Source organism: Corvus brachyrhynchos, unplaced genomic scaffold (genome assembly GCF_000691975.1).
Source record: "Corvus brachyrhynchos isolate BGI_N302 unplaced genomic scaffold, ASM69197v1 scaffold5, whole genome shotgun sequence".
In the NCBI taxonomy this organism is placed as follows: domain Eukaryota; kingdom Metazoa; phylum Chordata; class Aves; order Passeriformes; family Corvidae; genus Corvus; species Corvus brachyrhynchos.
The window spans coordinates 11,146,183-11,167,361 of record NW_008238321.1 but is presented as its reverse complement, the minus strand read 5'-3'; the positions used below and the strand labels follow the sequence as shown (position 1 = coordinate 11,167,361).

The following is a 21,179-nucleotide window of genomic DNA, read 5'->3' as shown; positions in this document are numbered from 1 at the left end:
AGTCAAAGCTCTGGCGCTGGCTGAGAAATTCTTCAGGAAAAGTCTGTTAAAGGTGAGAGAACAAACGAGTGAGACACAGTACTGAAAGTGTTCAGGGTTTGGATTGGTAATAGCTGCAAAATTTCAAGCTTAATTCAATTCTTGAGAACTATTAATGGCAAAACTTCCTCTAACTTCATTGAGAGTGAGGGTAAGGAAGTCAGAGGATGCTGCATCACAGCCTGTAAAAATCCTTGGTGGCATCTTGGTTTCATTGGATTAAAAAAGTAAAATTAACACTGACTCTGTAGTGGCAGGATTCATCTTCCCTCCCTTGTTATCTTGCTTCTTTCTCCTAGGATGCAGAGTCTTAGCAGCAAGAATTTCTCTAACCTTAATTTTAACTTCAAAGTCAGATGAATGTGATCTGGAAGGTAGAATTCATGTGACAGGAAGAAAGATGAGAGAAAAATGGCCCTTTGAATTCAGTCTGGTAAAAAATCTTATAATAATAAAAAACAGCTGTAGCAGAACTTCTATTTTTATCTTCAGAGTCTGACAGTTATTGCTACATGAAATGAGTATTTTCAGTGCTGTCAGAGAGTTTTCCCGTTGTGATCCAGCCTTGCCTTTGTTATTTGACTTGCAGCTCCTCCAGCACCAGCACTCACACACAGGTGCGCAAACACAATTGTCTCCCATCCAAAGGGGCAGGAGGAACGGGAATATTTCTGATCTTATCATGCATTTTAAGATGATAAAACACAACCCTGTTGGTAACTTTTTTATTTACTTACTTCAATTCCTCTTCCTCGGTAAAGCCACTCCTGTCCTGGTCAAGAATTCCAAAGACTTTGTCAGCTTGGTCTTTGGACTTGAGACCCACTTTGACAAAAAAGGTTTTGCAATCAAATGAATCAGCAGCTGAAATAAGCAGATGGAAATAAGAAGAGATGAAGAAAAGTAGTCAAACATCTGGAACAAAAAGAATTAGCTTCTTGATCAAAAAGCAGCAAACTATTCTGTAGTACAGTGAGGATTAACTACAAATCCCAAGTAACAGTTTTGGATTTTCCTGAGTTTATATCAGATCAATGGGATTTTTCCATCAATGATATCTCACACCTAGGAAGATAATGAAATAGTGACTGTGGTCTTCAGCATGCAGGAACATACCCGTGTAAATTGATACTTCACTGAAAGACATATTTGCAGAACATGATGATAAATATCGTGCTTGTATTGAAATCAGCAGTTTCTCTGAAAAAACAGGATTTCTGCTGTGGGATTTCAGCCTTTGGATTTTTTCATCCTTAAAATTGCTGCAATGAACAAATGATGGGTGCCTGTACCTTGGCTGGCCAAGATTAAAACTCGCATCTGTTCCATTACCTTGCATTAAGTAAGAAACCATTTTCTGTTTCCATTGGAATTGGGACTTTGGGGTAGCAAGGACAGAGGAATTTGATAAACAGACTGAAAACCCAAATTTAAAACATAAATGTTACCTTGACAGCTCTGTAGACCAGCAGCAATTTCAGCTTCTGTCAGGATACTGGGAAGAGCCATGCCAAGACCACTGCAAAATGAACAATACTGTTGGGTAGCGTTGCCACTGCTCTTGCTCTCTCAGCTGTGGAGCTGGCCCTGAGGGGAGCCAGGTCTCGTCAGGGGGCAGGTGAGCCCAGGTCCCAGGGCAGAACAGGGGAGCTGCCCTGCAGGAGCCAACTGCTCCATCCTTTAGTTCAGATGCACATCGTGCATCTGCGTCACTGGTGTTTCTAGTTAAGTCTTCAGGTGCACAAGCTGAGGACAAAGCCAAATCTATTTACAGAACTGCCCAGCATTCAGGCATCTTTGGTTATTTCCATGCATTTTTTGTGTGAATTATTGTGATGTCCTCTAAAGCTCCAGAGGAAAGATTGAACTCACCTGGCCACTTAGTTTTCCCCAAGCCAAGAACAGAAAATATTGTCAGGTAAAAGATCTGCAGAGTCCTCTTGACTTAATTCTTTTTCAAATGACATAGAGAAGGACTTATACAGACCTTAGTTAAGTCCCCTTGACCTTTTACAGAAGTCCTAGAGCCACGTGATGGCTCAGATACCCCAGGGGATAAGTTACTGTGGCTGACAAGACCTGCTAGCTAATCAGATTGATATTTATATCCCAAAGGAATATGTAAGGTTTCGTGCTATATACAGTAAATCCTCTCAGCTTGCACCTATTTTAGTGAAATTAATTACTTTTTATGTATAAATGAAAAAATACATGCATTTTTAAGTGCTTAATGATAGCAAGAAATTGACATCTTCATAGGAGACTTTGACTTTTAAGGGCCCAGTCCTGATAGGAATTACCTGTGAAACACTACTCCTGCAGTTGCCCTAGTAGTCTTCAAAACATACGAATACTGATACATTTGTAACAGATGTATCTGATATACAAGTACAAGCTCAAAGACAAAACTTCTTCAGCCCAAAGTACTTTTAATGAGTTGTCATATAAGCTTTGGTTAGCTATAAAAGTCTAATCTTGACAGCATTTGCTCAGCATTAATTAATTGCATGGTGCACATTTTTAAATCATCCTAGTAAATGTGTCAGTTTATAGAATGAAGATTGTCAGTTGTTCAGCAGGATGCGGGAGGGTGAGTCAATTATGGCCAGGAGGGAAACAGAGCAGTGAAATCAGTGATATTTGGTTCTTCCTTGCTGGGCTGAAAAAATAAACTTCTGTAAGGTCTCAGCAGCTAAAATCAAACTGCAGCTCTTTCTCTTACTGGGTACTAATAGGGACCCCACTCAGTTATCTCATTAAATTTATTGGAACTTAATGCCGTTGAGAACAGTTGGAATTGTCCACTGGTGCAAAAAGCCATTGGGAAAACATTTCACACTGACACTTATGTAAACATGGCTGGAGTATTGCTTAGGTTTAAATAACATTTGAGTGATGAGAACATTTAAAATGAAGCCTGTCCTCTAACCACTATATCATAAAGCTGCTGTCTTTCAAAAATTATGTACATGAAAATACAGACAAAACCTCATCTACCTCAGTTCCCCTTGATTTCTTCAAGAGAAGAATTTTTAAGACGAGCACTGACTATGTTATTTTAAACCCATGCTGTGTGGTAAACTGAAAACTGTGAAAACTAACTTTTCTGGATGATATAAGATCAACTGAACAAGTTACTTTTAAAGGCATTTTAACCCAAACAGGTGGATATCTAAATTAGATTGTTCAGTTTTCCCATTGGGAATCTAGCTTTGCCTTTGGCTCAGGTTACTAGGAAATAATCAAGAGTCTGGCCTAGGATCAGAGACAATCTGATAATTGTATGGGAATTACTGAGCCTTCAAGAAGTAATCCTTGTGAGGAGCCCACACTGAGATTACAAAGCATTTATAGAGAAGAGTTTTGGAGTATTTCTGTGGCAAACCAGCACTTGCCCGAAGGTGGCACCAAAGACAGGCAAGTCCAGCCGTGAGAGCGCTGAGGGACTGCGGGAGAGGGAAAACTGCGGACCAGGATGAGAACAGGATAACAGGAGCGTGTTCATCAGAGGGGAAGAGAGGAAGGAACAGGTATTTAAAAGAAAAAAAGTCTAGTCTACCAAGTCGCTTGAAAGAACAGGAATATAAACAGACTGAACTGAAAAGTCTGAGATAATTCCCAAGAGCTTTCCTTTCATGATGATTTAGAAAAACAGGTTATTTTGTCTGTCTAACAAAACCAGGGTTTACTGTGTTTATTTTTATATTGGCTGAATTTTACAGTCCATTATGGAGATCATTGCAAATATGAAATCAATTTGTTCTGGAAGCCTGGGAGTTAAAGCAGGAAGTCAGTGTCTAGAAAAGACAGGCTTTTTACAGTCTATAAAAATGATTAATATGTCATTGTGATGGAACTGATGTGATTCCATTTGAGTCAAGTATTTGCATATTCTACTTGGGCAGAAGTTCCCCTTTGAATTTAGGGTCAACAATCCCTTCGTACCTGCAGGGAAAGGCATTGTCTAAGGGTACCTTCTTTTTCTGTTGTAACTGGAGTGATGGTCTGATTTTCTCTTCTGAAGCTTGATATACAAAACTGATTTTCTTGTTTTCATGACTGTAGGGCATGCTGACCAACGAATCAGAAGTTCTGGAGCAGCCATATCTCAGCTGCTGATGTGCTCTATAGATCTTTGGTACAGAAAGTGTACCAGAAAGTCCAGACCAAAAACATGGTATCTTTCTGTGTTTACAATCAAAACTAAGGTGGAAATGAAGTTTGTAAAATGTGAACACTTTAGTTCGTATTCCACAGTATCCTCTTATTAAAATGTTTTAAAATGCATGGAAAAATTAAGCGTGAAAGTGTTAGGTACATGTCTGTACAGGGACTTAATCAAGATGTATCTATTTCAGTAACCCATTCCAGGAAATTAATCCAGCCTTGGCCCCCTCTGCCCACACTGTTTGTGTGAAGAGCTCCAGGCGCCTCTGATGATGCTGCATCAAAGATTTTCCACATGGGCTGGCTGCTAACTCAGTGAAGGAACTGTACCTGTCTATATGTGCAATGAATGTTCTGACATCCCCTTGCCCTTTCTGTGCTCTCTACTTGTTAGAAGATGACTGAGATTTCAAACAGTTGGAGAGCTGAAATTGAATCTGAAGTTTACAAATGGCTTTTGGATTGGTATTTCCAAAGGAACATGAAATTAGGGGGCAGCCAGCTTCCACTAAACACCAGGAGGTTTTATCTCATGCTTGGTTCTGCTCCTCTTTCAGGACAACCCAAAATTTTGGTTTACAAGAGGTGGTAAATTCAGTGGCTAGAGTACTGGGGTAGCTTGGGATCGTGACCCTGGCCCTCTGTATCCTTTTTCTAAGAGCTTGTGTAGGGCAATCAATTTCTTTGTGTTTTGTTCCTGCTTAAAGGGATCGTAGTATGTCTTTATTTCATAAGAACTGTAGGGAGGATTAGAGGTTAAACTGCTCACACAGGACGACTAAGGGACTGAGGTGTCTGAGAACTCACAGTCTTTGGGCCTAGTGGAATTCAGATCTACCACTCACAATTTGGGTTGCTCTTTAATTGTCCTAAGTGAAGGTAAAACACATAAACCACATCTCCTTTATGCTGGGAACTATGAAGCAGTCTTATACTGAGTATTATAGTGAGTAGGATGGTCTTACTCTAAACCTGAGAGCAGGTGATCAGTGTGAAAATACCAGGGGTTGTTAGATCCTTTCTGATTTGATGTAGCATAAACAATTTCTAACAGAATTTTAGTTTTCAACTGTGTACTCAGCAGTGTTTTATTTGTGTAATTCATTCATAACAACTTGATGCAGATTTAATCCTTACTTAGAACTTCTATCCTTGAAGATACTCAAACTCATCTTAGAGCAATGTGCCCTTCTGAGGGAGTGATTGGACCAGAGACCTCCAGAGAACCTTTCTATCAGGAATTAGTCTCTGATTCTGTACCTGAATTATGGTGACATTGTGATACCAACCATGTGTCTCTTTGCTACTTCAGTTGGCATTCATGTAGACACCCTGCAACCAAAGTTTTTCTCTAGCACGATGGCATTGTCAAGTTCAGAGAACACTCCATGATATTCCCTAAAAAAAGGCTGCCACGGACTGAAGTTAATTAAAATGAACCTTCCCAGAAAACTTTACATTTGTTGAATTTGTTTCCTTTAGTTGAAAAATACTCCTCTAGTTTGGTTACAATGTGGATCTAAAATGTGCCCACAGAAACCTTAACAGACAGTAGGTGGCATTTTTGCTGAAGCCTATGGGCTTTTTTTTTGAATTGCGGACTTCTTGGAGTTTTATTATAACTCCTTCTAGTGAAATGGCTGGGTGACTTTAACCAGATTTAAAACACATCTTCTTGCTGCAAGTCACTATTTAAGAAGAACAGATTTTCTTTTAAGCATAGGTGAAGTTGCAGCTTGCACAAGAATTCCCTGATTCTTGGGAGTGCTTCGTGCCCCTGTAGCACAAGGCAGTGATGTGCAGTTGTTCTGCATCTCTGAAATACAGGATGGGCCACTGTGCAGTCTTGCATTTCTTGGATTCCACATGAGACTCTCAAAGGTGCAAGGAATGCAGTGTCAGGTCTGGCGCTTCTGGTACTGTATGTGCCATCTGCTTGTGAGCCAGTGGCAGGATAGTTTAGTGATCAGCAGTGTGAAGAGCTAATGTATATATTACATCTGGATATTGCTGCAGATCTGGGTAGCCCCAGGTTTTTTTCTTCAGCAGGGAAATAATTAAGGTAAAAGGAACCAACAGTGTCTCATCATTATGCAAAATATTTCAGTGCTGCAATTAACAGCAGCTATAATTTAAGCCCAGATTTAACATCAAAGGCAGTGGGGATAGAATTAGGATTTATAATCATTGTAATTCTGCCAAGGCTTCAAGTCTGATTGCTAGAATTCCTCTTTTGCATTAGCCATCTTAAATCTGTCCACCAGCTCTCTTACGTGCCTGGGAAATGAGGGAGCTGTGCTTGCCTCACATAATCATCTTGCAATTCATGGAAATGCCAACACTGGATGTTACATAAAAGTTCCAGAAGGCTTTGTTTCTGCTCTTCTTCAAAACAGCTGCCAAATCATAATTATCATTCAGTTTCAGCGAGGAGTATTGAAAGGACAGTCTGCTTGTGAGCTGGAGCCACAGCACTGTACACGGGGAAGGAAACAGCTAAATCTTGGTGGGGAAATTTCTGACACACTCAGCCAGAAATGCACAACATCCACTCAGCCTGCTGATGTCTGCATTTAGCCATGAGCATTATTTACTTTGCCTACTAATGAAGACAATGCCATAACCAACTCTAAACCCTGTAAGACACTTACCAAAGGGAAGACTAGTTCTTAGTTTTCAGACTGAAGAAAACTGCTGATATTATGCAACATATAGATGATAATACATACAATAAATGACAGAGTTGAGTAATGGCCATTATTTAACAATGTAGCAGCTTTAGGGTAATCAAACAGCAAGATTGGCTGTAGTTTCATCTGTAGAAAATACAGAAATTCACAGATGTGGCCAAGTATTATTGCTTTGTACATGTTAAGAGACAAAAAGCAACAGGCTCATGATTCATGGAAAAACCTCCAGGCCTGTGGCCCAGGTTGTCAGGGGCCCATGACTTGTGGCAGTGTCAGAGTAGGATTAGACCCTTCTCCTCTATCTCACAGCTGCCTTAGATTTCATGAAAGATAAATCTTCTTAAGGGAGAGTCACATTTTAGGCCATAAACACTTTCTGGCAATACCATTACGCTGTAATCTACTACTTTATTTTGTAAAATTACTCACAAACTTATTCTGTGCTTTGAGCTATGTGTGAACTCCTCTTAAATGTCTTAATTTTTTTTCTCATATTCATAGGGTTGGGACTTAATATGAATTATCTTTAGCTATCTTGTTAGCATTGCTTTTCCTCAAGTATCAGAGAATTAATCAGAAATAAACCTCAGTTAAATCAGTACAATTAAGCCTTAGAAGATATCATATGGCTTAAGATCATCAGAACTGTGTCTGGCAAGTCAGCATGCTCAAGTATGAGGATGGAGAACCTAAACAAAATTTTAAACAGCAGCTTTTCCCCCAAGGACCTTTTTGTTTAGTTGATTTTTAAATTTTTTCTCCCTGCTCCCAGCCACAATTTCAACATTATCAGTGGTTGAAAATCACAAAGTGCCTTCTTTACAATAGAAATGTAACAATGCCATGTGACCAAAACATTGCAAGATTTCTCAGCAGTCAGGTGTGTGAACTTCCTGTGTGGGGACCTGTTAATGCCTGAAACAATATAAAAATGTACAAACACATGCTGAGTGCTAAGTGCCTGTTGGACGAGGTAATTGGCAGAGTCAGTCCAAGGTTCCTTTGGTCTAATGCTGTTTATGCCTTCACCAGAGACTGGAATTCTGTCAAGGAAGAAAGTGAGAAAAGCAGGGAATAAAACTCGTGGAAAGTGGTTTTTTGACATCTTAAAAAAGGTAGATAAAAATGACTAAAGCTCCTAGGCATGGAGGGCTCCCAAAGTTATTATAACACTGCACAAGCTACTGCTAAACTGAGATTCTGGGGGCGTAACAGATTTTTCACTCCTTAAAAAGAGTAAGTGCAGAGAGGAGGAGTGTGTCTGTAAATTTGTATTTGTAGGAAATCCTGACTAAAAGGTAAACTAACTTTACCCCATTACAAACTTCGATAATATCCAAGGAAGAAGAGCCTGTAGCTCTCAGTGAGAAGAATTTTTTTTGGTTTTGTTGTTCCAAATAAAAAATATCTGTAGTGAAGTAATTCCAGAATGGGAGATTCAATGGTTAAGGGCTAAGATCTGCATAATATAATGCCCTATTTGGGGCTCATAAACAGAAGCTGCAAAAGCTGCTGCTAAAGCAAATTCCTCCAATAGTGTATCTCCTTCTCCTCCCAAATCTGGCTAAGATTAGCACGTGTGTCTGTTGGAGTTACTGCCACCTGTCCTAGTTCAGCTGAGACAGCCCTGTTTTCAGTGACTTCATCTCTAATACATGATGCATAATGTCCTATTTTTCTGTGCTGCAGTTTCTAAAAGAAATATCCTGGCTAGTTCACATCATCCCTGAGGTTTTCTTCAGGAATTTGATTGAGTTTCTTGAAGGACTGCCCAGCGAAATGTGCACTTATCAGATGATTTTCCAGCACAAAATCCTGTTCTGCACCGCAGCGGTTGCAGCCTTGAGAAACAATACCCTTCGTGTTTTACATTAGTGCATTAAGCACTCAGTAATATTGGCCAATGTTTGATAGCAGAAGATGAAGAAATAAGTTTCTTTAGGTAGAGAGTGTGTTTAAAAATGGAAGTGTTGTATGGCCAGAAGTGCAGAGTATTCACTGCAGAAATGGAAATTCAGAGAAATTCAGGTGTTCTGAACATTTTAAGAATCTGGCACATTGAGTCTATGGATCAGACACACAGCAGGATTAACCCAAAGCTGTTATCATTGCTTGGAAGACCAGACTCTACACTGGGCCTAAATATTCTGTTCCTGCAACAGAGACCAAATGGGAATAAAAATATGAAAATAAAGGAGTATTTGCTCATATAAAAATTGTGGCAGAAAGTATCAGGCCAAAGTACTCCTGTGTATTCTTCCTGCCCCAGTTTAAATGCAGCCCTAAATGTGTGCATTTTAAACCACGAATTTTATCCATTTTCCAAAATCTTACCTTCCACTCCAATTTTGCCATCACCATCAGTGTCTCCTGCAGCCAGAAAAGCCTTGGTCTCTGCCGAGGTGAGGACTCTGGCATTTGAAGAGAAATTCTTCAGGAACAGCCTGAAATAGAGCAGGGTGCTGTGCTTGAGTTTTACTCTCTGAAATGCCCCATAAGGTAACGTCTGCTCTTATTATCTGAGGGAATCCACACAGATTCAAGGAAAGACAAGGATTTGTGTTTTATTTTTAAAATGACATCAAGGGTTTCTTCTAGGACACCAAACAACTTCAAATGTTTTCGTTGTTTAAAGAAATAGAGCAGCTGAACAGTACTTACTGCAGCTCCTCTTCTTCAATGAAACCACTCTTGTCCTGATCAAGGATTCCAAAAACTTTCTTTATCTGATCAGGGGTTTTGCTGGATAAACCAACCGTGGAGAAGAAAGCCTTGTAGTTGAAGGAATCATCAGCTGGAAGAAACAGAAGTCATTAAGTATTCTCCCTTGAAGTTGCTACTACTGTATGTATTCCTTGTGAATATGTATGTCTTTTCTGAAGCAGCAGCCTGCTTCTCTTTCTCTTTTTCCCTGGTGTGGCAAAAGAGCAGATACACTGGATAATAATTTCCCTTTTTAATCACTCTGTGCCTGTGGTCACGTTTCCTTTCAGCCAGTTTGAAGTTTTCTGCTGCAATGCACATTCTGCTAAACCAGGATTTATGCCATGTGTCACATGCAATTAATAATAAATATTAAGAGGGTGCTACTGCGACTTACAAACAACTCCTGTAATTCTTAATTCATATTCACAGAGTCCTTACTTAGGTGAAGAATTTGATAGAAAAGTAAGTAATACACAGACAAACCAGATCTTTGAGTATTTGAGAAATTGGCTTGATCTTACTGAGCAGCTCTTGAGAGAAGTGAGACTGATCACTGCTTCACAAATGACACTCTGATTCTGCAAGCTGAGGCTTTTTATGATATTTTGAAGGAAAAGGCTAACTTTAAATTTAAGTCTTTAACAGGTTTAGACACTGACAGCTTAGTGTTAAGCCAGCCCTAACTGCAACTGTGGCCCTTTAATTGCTGCTCACCACTTGTGAGACCTTTTGAATTTAAGGGGCTATATTGTAATGTAGCTTAGAAAGAGATCTCACAGGGAAGGAATCTAAGGGGAAAATGATAGGCATGTCATCGTAAGACATAAAAATGATATGCATCTTCTGTCTGCAGAGCGACCATTCCTTACCCTGGCAGCTGGAGAGAGCAGATTCAATATCTTTAGCAGAGAGGATGTCAGTGATGGCCATTGTTGAACTGTAAAATAAATTAAATGTGAGCTACTTTGTCATTAAAATGACTTCTCTCCTACTTTCATGGCTCCATTTGAAGTTGCTGCAGTGACAGTGTGTGATAGGGGAGACATTATTCATCTGATGGCAAGTGGAGCACGCTGTAACAGATGTCTGCAGCAGGTGCTTCCACTGAAAGCTGGAATGAGGGAGGAATTCTGCACGCGGGAGCGTGGGGCTTCAGGAAGATCTGATGCCTCTGCTGCTCTGGGAGAGCAAATCAAAGGTGTCCAGCACAACAGAACTTCATGACTTCTGTGTGGGTTTTCCTGGAGGTGGATTATTACTCAATAAAACCCAGAATGTATTTACAGCACACACAAGAAATAAGGTTCGGTATGTCCCCTAGAACTATATGGAATAAGTGTAACTGGAATGTTAAAAGTCCCATATTATTATCGATAGATGTAGTGATCTTCACAAAGAATGAAAATATTAGTGTAGAATTAGTGATAGTAAATTTACTCATGTAAATTTGGAGAGTAAGTTCCTCCCCTATTTAGTTGCAAAAATAAATGTGGCTTGTTGGGCTGCTGCATCACTGAAAGACTACATTTCATGAGAGCTTTGGAAAAGGTTTTTGTCAGTATTTTCTGAGGTTTTTTTGTTTGGTTGGTTGGTTTTTTTGCTATAGGTTATAATAAACCATATTTTTGCCCAGATTTGGGCATTTCAGTAGATTGTTGTCTTTAGAAGAGAAGTATTAGGACTTAGTAGAGCAGAGGAGGTGTTTTATTCTGACACAGCAGCACTTCATTTGAGAAAAATACTCTGTGCCATTCAGGCACCAACAGCTGCAATAGTTTGCCAATGTAGTATGTATCACTTAACAAAATGCTATATTGCCTGCATTTCTGAACAGTTTTTAGTGCATTGATGTATTTACAGTTTGGTAAACTGCACACACCAGCGCAGACAGGTTACAGTTTAAACCTTGCAACATTACTCTTAATTCATGTTAGTGAAAGAAGGGGACTAAGGCATGGAAAAGTGATTCTTGAAAGCCACAAGAGAATAGAAATATCTTTTTGTTAATCCCTAACTGGTCTTCAGCACCATCATTCTTCCTGTCTAAGCTTGGAATGAGAAGGAATCAACTGGTGGTACCCATTTATAGTCTCTGCACTGGTTTGAGATCTAAACACAGGTTTAAACTTTGCCTAAAATATGAAATGGCTGCCTCTGTACCTGTTGGTTTGCAGCAGAAGACATTGTCAATCATTTTAGTCCCTTTCTGAATATCTCAAAACTGTTAAGAAAGCAATGGGACCCATTCCCACTGATGGCAGTGGATCCTTCCCCAGCTCAGGCAGCTGAGTTACTTTTCTTTTACTAGCGATTATTTTGTCCCAGTGGTTTCTTGTGCAAAATACTTCCCCCTCTCAGCATTAGGCAAGATAATTTGGAGCTCAGATGTTCACCTAATTCTCACTGCTGACAGGGGAAGAATTGAAGGAAAAACTAAGAATTGCAGCATTTTTTACAAGGGGCACCATTCCTGTCTTGTTCCATCCTATTATCCAAATGCCGATTCCATTCTATGTCAGCTTGTAAAGATACAACGTACTGGAAGCTGAGATAAGAGCAGATATTTTAATTGCTTTCCATTTAGGGAGCATTTTGCTTTTGTGTTTCTTTGAAAGCAGAAGATGTAATCAGCTTACCTTTGTGGTCTTCTTGACTGAATAAGGACGCACTCAGGTTGGGAGGAAGGCACTTGCTGTGTGTCTCCAGCAGAGCTGAGCTTGCATATATATACTTTAAGTTGTATACCATATACAGATTGTAGATTTCAGCGTCACGAAGGGGGAATGGTGTCAAATGAACTTGCCTAACTAATCATCTTGCACTATTTTTATCTCAAGAAAATACATATGATATTTGCAAACGAAACAAGATAAGTGGCCAGATAGGCAAAAAGAACAGAGTCATGTCAAATTTCCTCTGATTTAAGCAGAAAACACCAGCATCTCCATGTGATGTAGGGCAAGATGAAACCCCCCACTATCTCATATGCTTGATCTAAGGAGTCAGATGAAATGAAGCACAATAACTTCTGAAGAGGCGTCTTTAATGAATGTTTAAATGTGATAACTTGTTATCTTATCTGTAGACACTACTTGTGATAGAGTTTCATCATTGGAGTACTAAACAAAAAGAAAAAATTAAAAGTATCCTGTTCAGGTATTGTTTGCATAGCAAACCAATCAGGGAAAATAATAGCCATGTTGTCTCCCAGAATGTCTGATCTGTTGTTGTTTTGAAAAAAAAAATACCCCACAGTTAATTTGTTGCTATAGGAGGTAAAATAATATGATGTCAATCCATCAGAACAGTTGGTTGGGGGAGGGTATTTCATCTGCTATGTTTCCAGAGAAAATCTTACAATTCTGCAAGATTCTGACAGCCTGTTTAGTCGGCTATGTATGAAGCAAAGGGGTTATGATCTGCCCAGCTGTCTCTGAGACAAAAGTCCCTGAGCCCCACATGAAAGATCTTTGCTTTCAGAATAAAGATAAAAATTTCAATAGCAACATCATTGCTATAACCATATCTGAAGAGTGTCTTTTCAGTTTTCAGCCTGTCTTCAATCTCTTTTAGAAGAGAGATTATTTTCTAGAATTGTTTGGCCAGTGCTGTGTTCCTTTGTGCTAGTTGCTTTTTTCATGGGTATAATTTGATCGTCTCAATTTTCTTTCACGAATGTTGTAGCCTGACTGGGTGAGGAGCCTGTCAGCTTGGATCTCACTTGTGGCTTGAGGTAGCAGAACAGTGAAAGACAAGTCATATGGATGACAGCACAAGGTATCATTATGGCTGGGATTAAGGGATGGTAAGGGATGACAGTGCAATTGGCATCACAGCTTGAGGTGGTGGCACAGTAAGAGGTGACGGTGCAGAGACTGTCTTAATGTCAGAGAGGGTGTCAAGGCATCTCTTTTCCAAAGCATTTCCCTCTAAGATGGAAGACAGACCTAGCCAGTCACCAAAGCCAGCCACTAATAAATCGGGGTTCCAGACAGAAAGGTGACAAATGGAGGGTACCTGCAAGACCTTAGTGCATCCAGCACTGACAGCAGCTGATCAAAAAGCAACAAAAAGACTATTGCAAAAGATTCTCTGTGTGAAGGAGGTGTTATTTCATTTGCAGCATATAAACGTAAGAAAAATTATTGCTACGAGTATTTTTTCTTTTTACAATCCTACAAGTCTGTCCCCCACAAAAAGTTTCAGATACAGATAATTCTTTTGCAGGGAAGAGCCATTGGTTAACAATGGCTGTGGAAGATTTCAGCTTTCCCTGTTTTCTGAATGGTTCTTGACCAGCTGACACTGAAAAATTTCAAGAAGAATTTGATGGAGAGATATTCAATACCGGCTCTTGTTGTCACTTGTGACATCTGGTAGAAGGGATGCAAATACCACTTTCCCCCCTCAAACTCTTCTAAGAAATTACTTTTATTCTAAATGGGGAAAAAAATTCCTCTCCCTTTTACACACACCACCCTTTTGTCCCCCTCCAATTTGGAAAATTGTCTACATAGTGCCAACAACTGATGCGCAGTACGTAGGGTGTCCAACATAAAAACTGATGGCATGATATGACCTAATGAAGCTAAGTTAAGAGGAAGGCCAAATTCTGCTGAAACTCTTGGACTGCAGGAGTCTGCATGGGAATTTGGTCCCTGGTGTCTATTTCAGAGAATGCATTTGATTTTAGATGCAATGGCTTCTCATTTTGCCCAGAGCTAATTCCACATATGTTAACCCCTCGCCCCCTCTCTTCCCTTTAAAAATAGCATTGATTGCTGTTATTTCCCTTAATGCCTGTGGACTGTTGCTTGAACTTTAGTATGTGAAGCACATAAGGATGCAGTCTTTAAAATTGTGCTTTGTTTTCAAGAGGCTTTGACAAGGTAATTCCTTTTGTGTCCCCAGATTTTAAGGATAAAGCATGTAGTCAAATGATTTAGGGCTCTGCTGTGTTCAGCTCTATTCAGACTCCAGCAAATTTTGGAGTCACTTTTGCAGAAAGATTGGAGGCACTAGAGATCCAGAACATGTGCACTGATGAAATGCAAAGGGATCATGTAACTATTTACAACCAGCCTCCAACAACCATTTTCTTTTCGAGCACCACATTAGAGATTACACAAACATCTGTCTGGTCACTTTTGCTTTCTTAAATCAAATACTATTAGGAACTTTGCAGCTGGCATCCAACTTGGCAGGGGAAGAACTGGGGAAGTATGAAAAAGTAAGGAAAATAGCCTGTCAGGTTACCACTAAAAGCAGTTTTAAACCCTGGGACTTGAGCATTTCTCTTTACTCAAGGCTCTTTGCCTTCTGGAGGCATGGTATTGTTTTATTCTTCCCATTTTTAACCTTAATTCTTTTGACATCTGAAGCTCCCTCCCCAGGCTGAAAAGTTGTATTTTAGGTCATCATAAGTTCTGTGATTGTTCTATAATCTGTTCTTGTCGTTCTTCTTTGAGTGCTGATGTGAATCATGTGCAAGAGAATGACAAAAGTGCAGCAAACAGTTGTGTGAGTGTCTGCTTTAATTTAAATAAGTGTGACTTGCTGCCTTGTATATGCCTGAGATCATTTTCAGATGAATGAGATGAATGCTTCTGATAGGGGTATCCATGGTCACGAGTCAGGGAACAGGGATCCCCTGACAAAATGTGTTTAACCTATTGTTAAATGACATGTGAGTAGTGAGAGTAGAATATTCATTCAACTTGTAATTTGTTTTGGGAAGATATCAGATGAAAGGAACTCTATGGATGTAATTTAATGTAATTGTATTAATGCATCACACTCCAGTCATTTGAGGAACATAACTCTTGGAGAGATCTGGAAATATTTGTGAGTGGTTTTAGGTTTATATTACTTAACCTACCATCTGTAGACACCTCATAACTACCCCCCAGTAAAATGCTGAATAAAGAAAAATGCTGGAACTGTTGCTATGGGGGGAGGAGGCTGTATGTGGGAAATACACCAAAGAGCATCTGGTTTATTTTTGCAAACTTGAATGAATTACAAAATTTAAGTAATTTATTTTTCACCAGTTATCATTCTAGTGTCGCGTGGGTTCAACCTCTGAGGTAGATTTTCAGAGATTCTAAGAATTTACAATGCAACTTTTCAGCTTCAAGTGCCCTGTAAAATGTTAATGTACAAAACTTCTTCACTCATATTTTTCTTACGTGCATAAAACATTATTTTTAAGCCAACTGGATTGTTTACATAAATCAGACAATTTCTGATCCTGCATATCTGAAATGGGAATTTCAATCCTGATTCCAGAATTTGAAAGGAATATGGTCCAGATGTAAATTCTATCTGATTTCTGAAGCTGTAACTCAAAACTTTTATTCCTGAATTCAACCTTTCCAGTTCACTTCCATTTCTGTTTCTTTCTAAAAATGTTCATCCATTGATGCAGAAGGAAAAAGGCTTTTTTTTAAAGAAAGAAATTCTCATAGACTGATTTCTGAAATGGTGGGTTCTTGGGTCTGTTAAATCTGATACAATCATTCATAAACAGACAAGATACTTGAACCTCCCGATGACTCCATCCATAGGTCTAAAATTACTTGCAGTAAGTGTCAGAAAACCTATAGAATCAGTTTTCCTGCTTTAATTCTGAAGCAAAAAGCTTGGTATTTTTGAAAGTATCCTAATAAAAATGACAATAACAAGGTATGTGTAGGATAATCATGTTTTTTGAGTAGAAAATAAAATCACTTCTGCCAAGGCAGTCTTCTCTAGATAAGTTGGAAGCAAAGATATATGCTGAAAACAGAACTTCAATTCAGTATTTGATCTACCATTTTCTGTTCTTGAGCTGTGTTCTTCAAATCCCGTCTGGTAAAATCCCTCAAGGGGATCCTTGTTACAGGAACTGTAACTTTAGTCCATGTGTTTATTCTACGTAGCTTGGTGCAGTCCTGCTCCATGACTGTGGTTTATAAGCACTATAAATAATCCTCAGTTGTAGCAAGCTTTCAAATATAGATGTGTTTGAAATGAACTCAGATGTTTTTCAGCCTGTCTGTATGTTCCTGTGTAGTCCTTACCCCACTGTGTAAACAGCAGCTCCCACTATAAACAGAACCAGCTCCTTGGGTTGTATAATGGCAGGAGCTCGAAGTAAGAACTGGGTCATTATCTGTGCTTATGCTGATCTAGTACTGATACTGCTGAATAAAGCAGGGCCTTTGATTCTTCTGGCAGAGTTGCTTTTCAAGGGGATATATATGTTCCAAGGATATATGGGTTTCAAAACCCCCAGATGCTGACTCTGAGAGAGATTTTTTCTGTGCACAAAGCCCAGACCAATCTGATTTACAGGTGCCCAGTGAGGTGTGACTTAATGCCCTGCTCCTCCATTTGCTGAGTTCGGGAAATGGTCAGGACTTGTCCCAGCTCCTTCCAGCCTGGGGTGCTGGGCTTCTTTTCTATGCAAACTAGAGCGTGATAAGGGGCTGATGTGTGTTTGGGTATTGTCCAAATGTGGAGTTCATGTCTCCAGGGCACAGCACCCGGACCCAGGAACTCAGAAGCATTCCTTCATCCCTCATTAGACGCTGCCAACAACACTGACAATAATTAGAATGAGGACTATAGAAAAGTAAGCTGAATGAATATGGAAATTGGTACTAGAGACATAACCATCGGATATGAAAGCATTAAGTCTTTACAAACAAGAATCCATTGAGCATTTGAGAGCTAAGCCTGGTTTAATCAAATGGTGCATCAATGAAGTGATTCCGCTGCTCAAATATTTGAAGGATCAGTGGGATGAAAAGACAGAAGCAGGCATTGTTCTTCCTATACAGTGCTGCATTTGTGCTGTAGCTCCTGAGTGATATCAGTGTCCAGATAGCCCAGTGATTTCAAACTTTATTGTATAGCATAGGACAACGCAGACAGCAAATGCAAGTTCTTCTTTTTCATTTATGGACAAACCACATTATAATCTCTGTGGATTTTATTGGCAAAATGCTGCAGTCGGGTGTGAAGTAAATTACTTCAGATCTGTTTCTCTGAATGAAAAATTAAATTTATTGTATTCAAGTCATAAATTCACTTAACATTCTTTCCTTGAATTGTAATGGCCTCCATCTGAGCTGAATTATAGCGCTGACTGCACCTTGCTAAAAAGGATACATTTAAAAAGGAATTTTACTAAAGGGGAAGCTTAAGCAGAAAAAGGCAGGATGAATCTCTAGATCAGGAGGCCTTGGAACAGGAATTCCAGCCTGGCTGTGCCTGGTTCCTTGTTAGAGCAGAAAATGCCCTTGAACTGAAAAGGAATTGAACTTGAGCTCCTGCTCACACAGGAGGAGGTAAATGGAGAAATGCTTGATGCACTTTTGATTCTCTGAGACAACTCACAGAGTAACTTTATAATACAGAGACAACAAGTAGGAGAAAAAAAGTCTTGAGATTCTTGCATCAATATTACAAATTTTGAAGGATTTGATTTATTATTTTGACTTTTGCATTTGGATATACCATACAGCAACACCCAGATTTGAAAATCCAAATAATTTCAAATTCTTTGGAAGAAGCAGAAGGTGTCTTGCTGATTCCCAAATTCTCCATATTGGCTTGTCCCTTTCTGAGTAGAGGTAGATGAAAGCAGGTGAAAAGGAGAATAAATGCGTAAGTACTTTGCTGAATTTGAAGAGTAAGAGCATTCTGCAAATGTATTCTGTATTCTGTGTATTCTGTGTCCTACACTATGCTGAGCTGGGCTGTACAAGCTGTAGTTCTGGGCAAAATTTGTCACGTAGAATTTTTTCTGGAAAGTCAATTACTTCTGTGGCCAATGTGATGTTACTGAAATTTGATTATTAAATGAAATGTGAAGCCTTTACTAAGAAATGCTCCAGAGCTGTTATCTCAGAATACCATGGCAAGGTAATTTCAGAATACCAGATCCCAGCTACTCCCTGAAAGTTGCAGCTATATAAAACCTTACTGAGCAGTGATGTTGAAAAATGCATGTTAATCAGTGCAGATCTTCCCCATCACCTAACCCTGTAATTGATGGTGCCATCAACAGCAGAGACAGTCATTTAAATTATGAATGCTTCTGGTTATGAATGATGGATTTTTTTGGCATAGGAATTAAAGAGTATGCATTATTAGAACTAGTAGAAGAATTCAAGTCATGTTGTGGAGAAAAGTACAAAGTTAGGCATGGTTTAACATTCATGAATATTTGGCTAACAAACAGATTTTTCTATTAAATATGTAGGCATTACAAAACAGATAGAGAAGCATCCATTGAATAAGGTTTGAAAGTTGTTCTAAGCCTTGTTGAAGCTGATGATGGAGCTGGTCCTGGGAGGTTTCTGGGCAGTGGCTCTGATGGATCCGAGCGAGAGTGACTCACTGCACAGTGTGAGCCACTGCTCTGCAGCGTTTGCTTGGACATCTTCTAGAATCACCTTTATTTGCAGAATACATTTCTATTTAGACCCTGGGTATATGGGCAGCTCAGTGTCATTAACAAAAGGAAAATATGGAAACTTACCTTCTGCTGATATGGCCAGCAGGTTGTCTTCACAGAGGAGGATTTCCTCTGAGTGAGCAGAATTGGATTTCACCCAGTTTTAAGACTAGAAGTATGAAAAACATGATCTGATAATCAGGCAGCACTTGCATCTTGGTGTCCTAATTCTGCCGGTTCTTTAGCAACCCCCTAGAGTTTTCCAAGGAAAACTGCATAAACAACAACAATGGCAAAAATAGCAAGACTGCTATTAGAGAAACAAACCCAGTCAGTAAAATGGAAAATAAAGGTGCAATCATTAGAGGTTAAAATCCTGTAACAATCTTTCCACAATAGAAACATCCATAAACCTCCTGGAGGCTGCAGTCTGTGGGGTATCCCCTGTGTAGGGATATTGCCTGGGAGGTGGGATTTGAGAGTACAGATTTGGGAATGAGGCCATGGTGCTTTGGCTCTTGTTATCTCAGGTTCTCCAGTAAGCCCAGTTCAAGCCCATGGCTCAGGAAGGTTGCAGCTGTCCCTGGGCAGCGCAGAGCCAGCACTGCACAGCCTGCTCAGCTGTGCCTCTGGGGAGTAAAACAGCCTGAAATTCAGCTTTCCCAAAAGAGCAAAACCTGTTTGGAGACACTGTCTCATGACTGGGCAGAGCTTGAGATTTTTCTGGTTTATTTAAAATAATCTGGGTAAGCCCCACTGAAATACAGCAGCCATTTGCTCCCCTGAGGAGATCTGACATCCTCCCAAGGGTGAGCAGTGCCTATGGGCCAGTTCCTACAACAGATTTACAACCCTGCCATAAGCAGCAGGAGTAAGACTGAGTATCCCAACCTGCTTGCTTGGCATGACATGGGCTTGATGTAAGAAATACAAAATTGAGCTAATATAGTTACTATACTGTCTGTTTGTGTCCAGGGAATGCTGAACACATGAGGAGCAGATGGAAGAGATTAAAAAGACATAGAATTATAGATGAGAAATGTTTACAATTAAAGCAACAAACATGAGATCTCTCTGTAGTCCCTTTCCTGATTATTTTGAAGGCCGTTAGGGTGAAAAAGTCTTGACAAACAAAAACTATTTGACTCAAACAATACTTTTCAAAATTATCTTTGTTTCCCTTCACTCCAGCCTAGCAAAGGAAAATCAGTGCATTTAGCACCACCAATTAATTTAGACCATTTAAAGTTGTCTGATGAATCTGATAATTCAGCTTGTCCTCTACTGTTTCAGCTACTAAGGAAATTCCAGTTAGGGACTGCTAGATCAGATATCCTGTGTCTCAGCTGACCCAAAATCCCCATGATGGTTTTAGCACCATTCTTAAGAGAACCATGCAGACTTAGTGAATAACAGACTTGTTTACCTGAAAATGGCAGAGCATTTAATTTAAAGGATATTGGCATCACTATTAGAAAACTCAGAATTAAAGGATGATGCATGGAATATTCTTTATTTTTGCTGTTAGTAGTGCAATTCATTAATAACAATTCAGTAGAAAACAAAAGAAGCTTAATAGATCCTTGTTGGTGGGAAAGTCTCTCTACCAAAATCATGAAGTAAATATCTTTCTAGCACTCTTAAATGTTTTTTTCCTAAACTCTAGTTTCTAAGGTTCTTGTATGTTCCTCCAACTGTGCTCATAACTGAGCAAAGCTGAATAATTCTGCATCAAGAACTTGTGCTGCTGCTCACAAGCCTCGTGGTGTGATCTTGGTGCAAAAGCAACCGTATAAAATTAAAAAAGACCACGAATTTTACTCCAGCCCCAGGGTTTTCTAAAAGCACAGGCTCTCAGCCTAGTTTGTGTTAAGACTGTTTTTTCAGTCCCTGACAGGGTGTAAAATTACAGACTGGTCAATGCAGATAAAGCTGACACATATTTTCAAGCACAGTGAGAGTTTAGGGCTATATTTAACAAAAACACTGAGTTCTGTGTTTGGGGAATACACTCTGCCTCTGTACCCAAAAGAGTCACCAGAATCCAAATTCTCTCTGGCTTCTCCTGTTGATCACATCCCACTCAGTGGTTTCAAATTTTATCAGATTGTGCCCGTTTAGGGACAGAGGGA

General features: G+C 39.5%; 3 protein-coding genes across 6 annotated transcripts in view; 1 reads left to right on the top strand and 2 right to left on the bottom strand.

Moving 5' to 3' along the window:
• On the bottom strand, nucleotides 1-2,013 carry LOC103615606 (parvalbumin beta; the record flags this gene model as incomplete). The annotated part of the gene is made up of 4 exons (XM_008633667.2): nucleotides 1,912-2,013; nucleotides 1,488-1,558; nucleotides 777-903; nucleotides 1-43 (listed from the first exon to the last, which is right to left on the bottom strand). Coding segments are annotated over exons 2-4 (231 nt in total), but the record flags the coding sequence as incomplete, so codon positions are not given.
• LOC103615444 (parvalbumin, thymic) overlaps nucleotides 1-19,156 on the bottom strand; it is a 20,730-nt gene extending 1,574 nt beyond the window's left edge. Inside the window, exons 1-5 of one of the 4 annotated variants that reach the window (XM_017734150.1) lie at nucleotides 19,132-19,156; nucleotides 10,472-10,539; nucleotides 9,558-9,690; nucleotides 9,231-9,340; nucleotides 6,919-7,939 (exon numbers count right to left, since the gene is read on the bottom strand). In XM_017734150.1, the coding sequence (XP_017589639.1) occupies nucleotides 7,914-7,939; nucleotides 9,231-9,340; nucleotides 9,558-9,690; nucleotides 10,472-10,532 (330 nt within the window). In that variant the 5' untranslated portion in view covers nucleotides 10,533-10,539; nucleotides 19,132-19,156 and the 3' untranslated portion in view covers nucleotides 6,919-7,913. Of the gene's footprint in view, nucleotides 1-6,918; nucleotides 7,940-9,230; nucleotides 9,341-9,557; nucleotides 9,691-10,471; nucleotides 10,540-12,238; nucleotides 13,025-19,131 lie in introns of those variants that run through there. The other 3 variants (XM_008633492.2, XR_001862006.1, XM_017734149.1) reach the window with 3 other exon arrangements.
• The window catches only part of LMTK2 (lemur tyrosine kinase 2), a 107,622-nt gene that overhangs the window by 19,445 nt on the left and 66,998 nt on the right, over nucleotides 1-21,179 (top strand). The window lies entirely within an intron of this gene.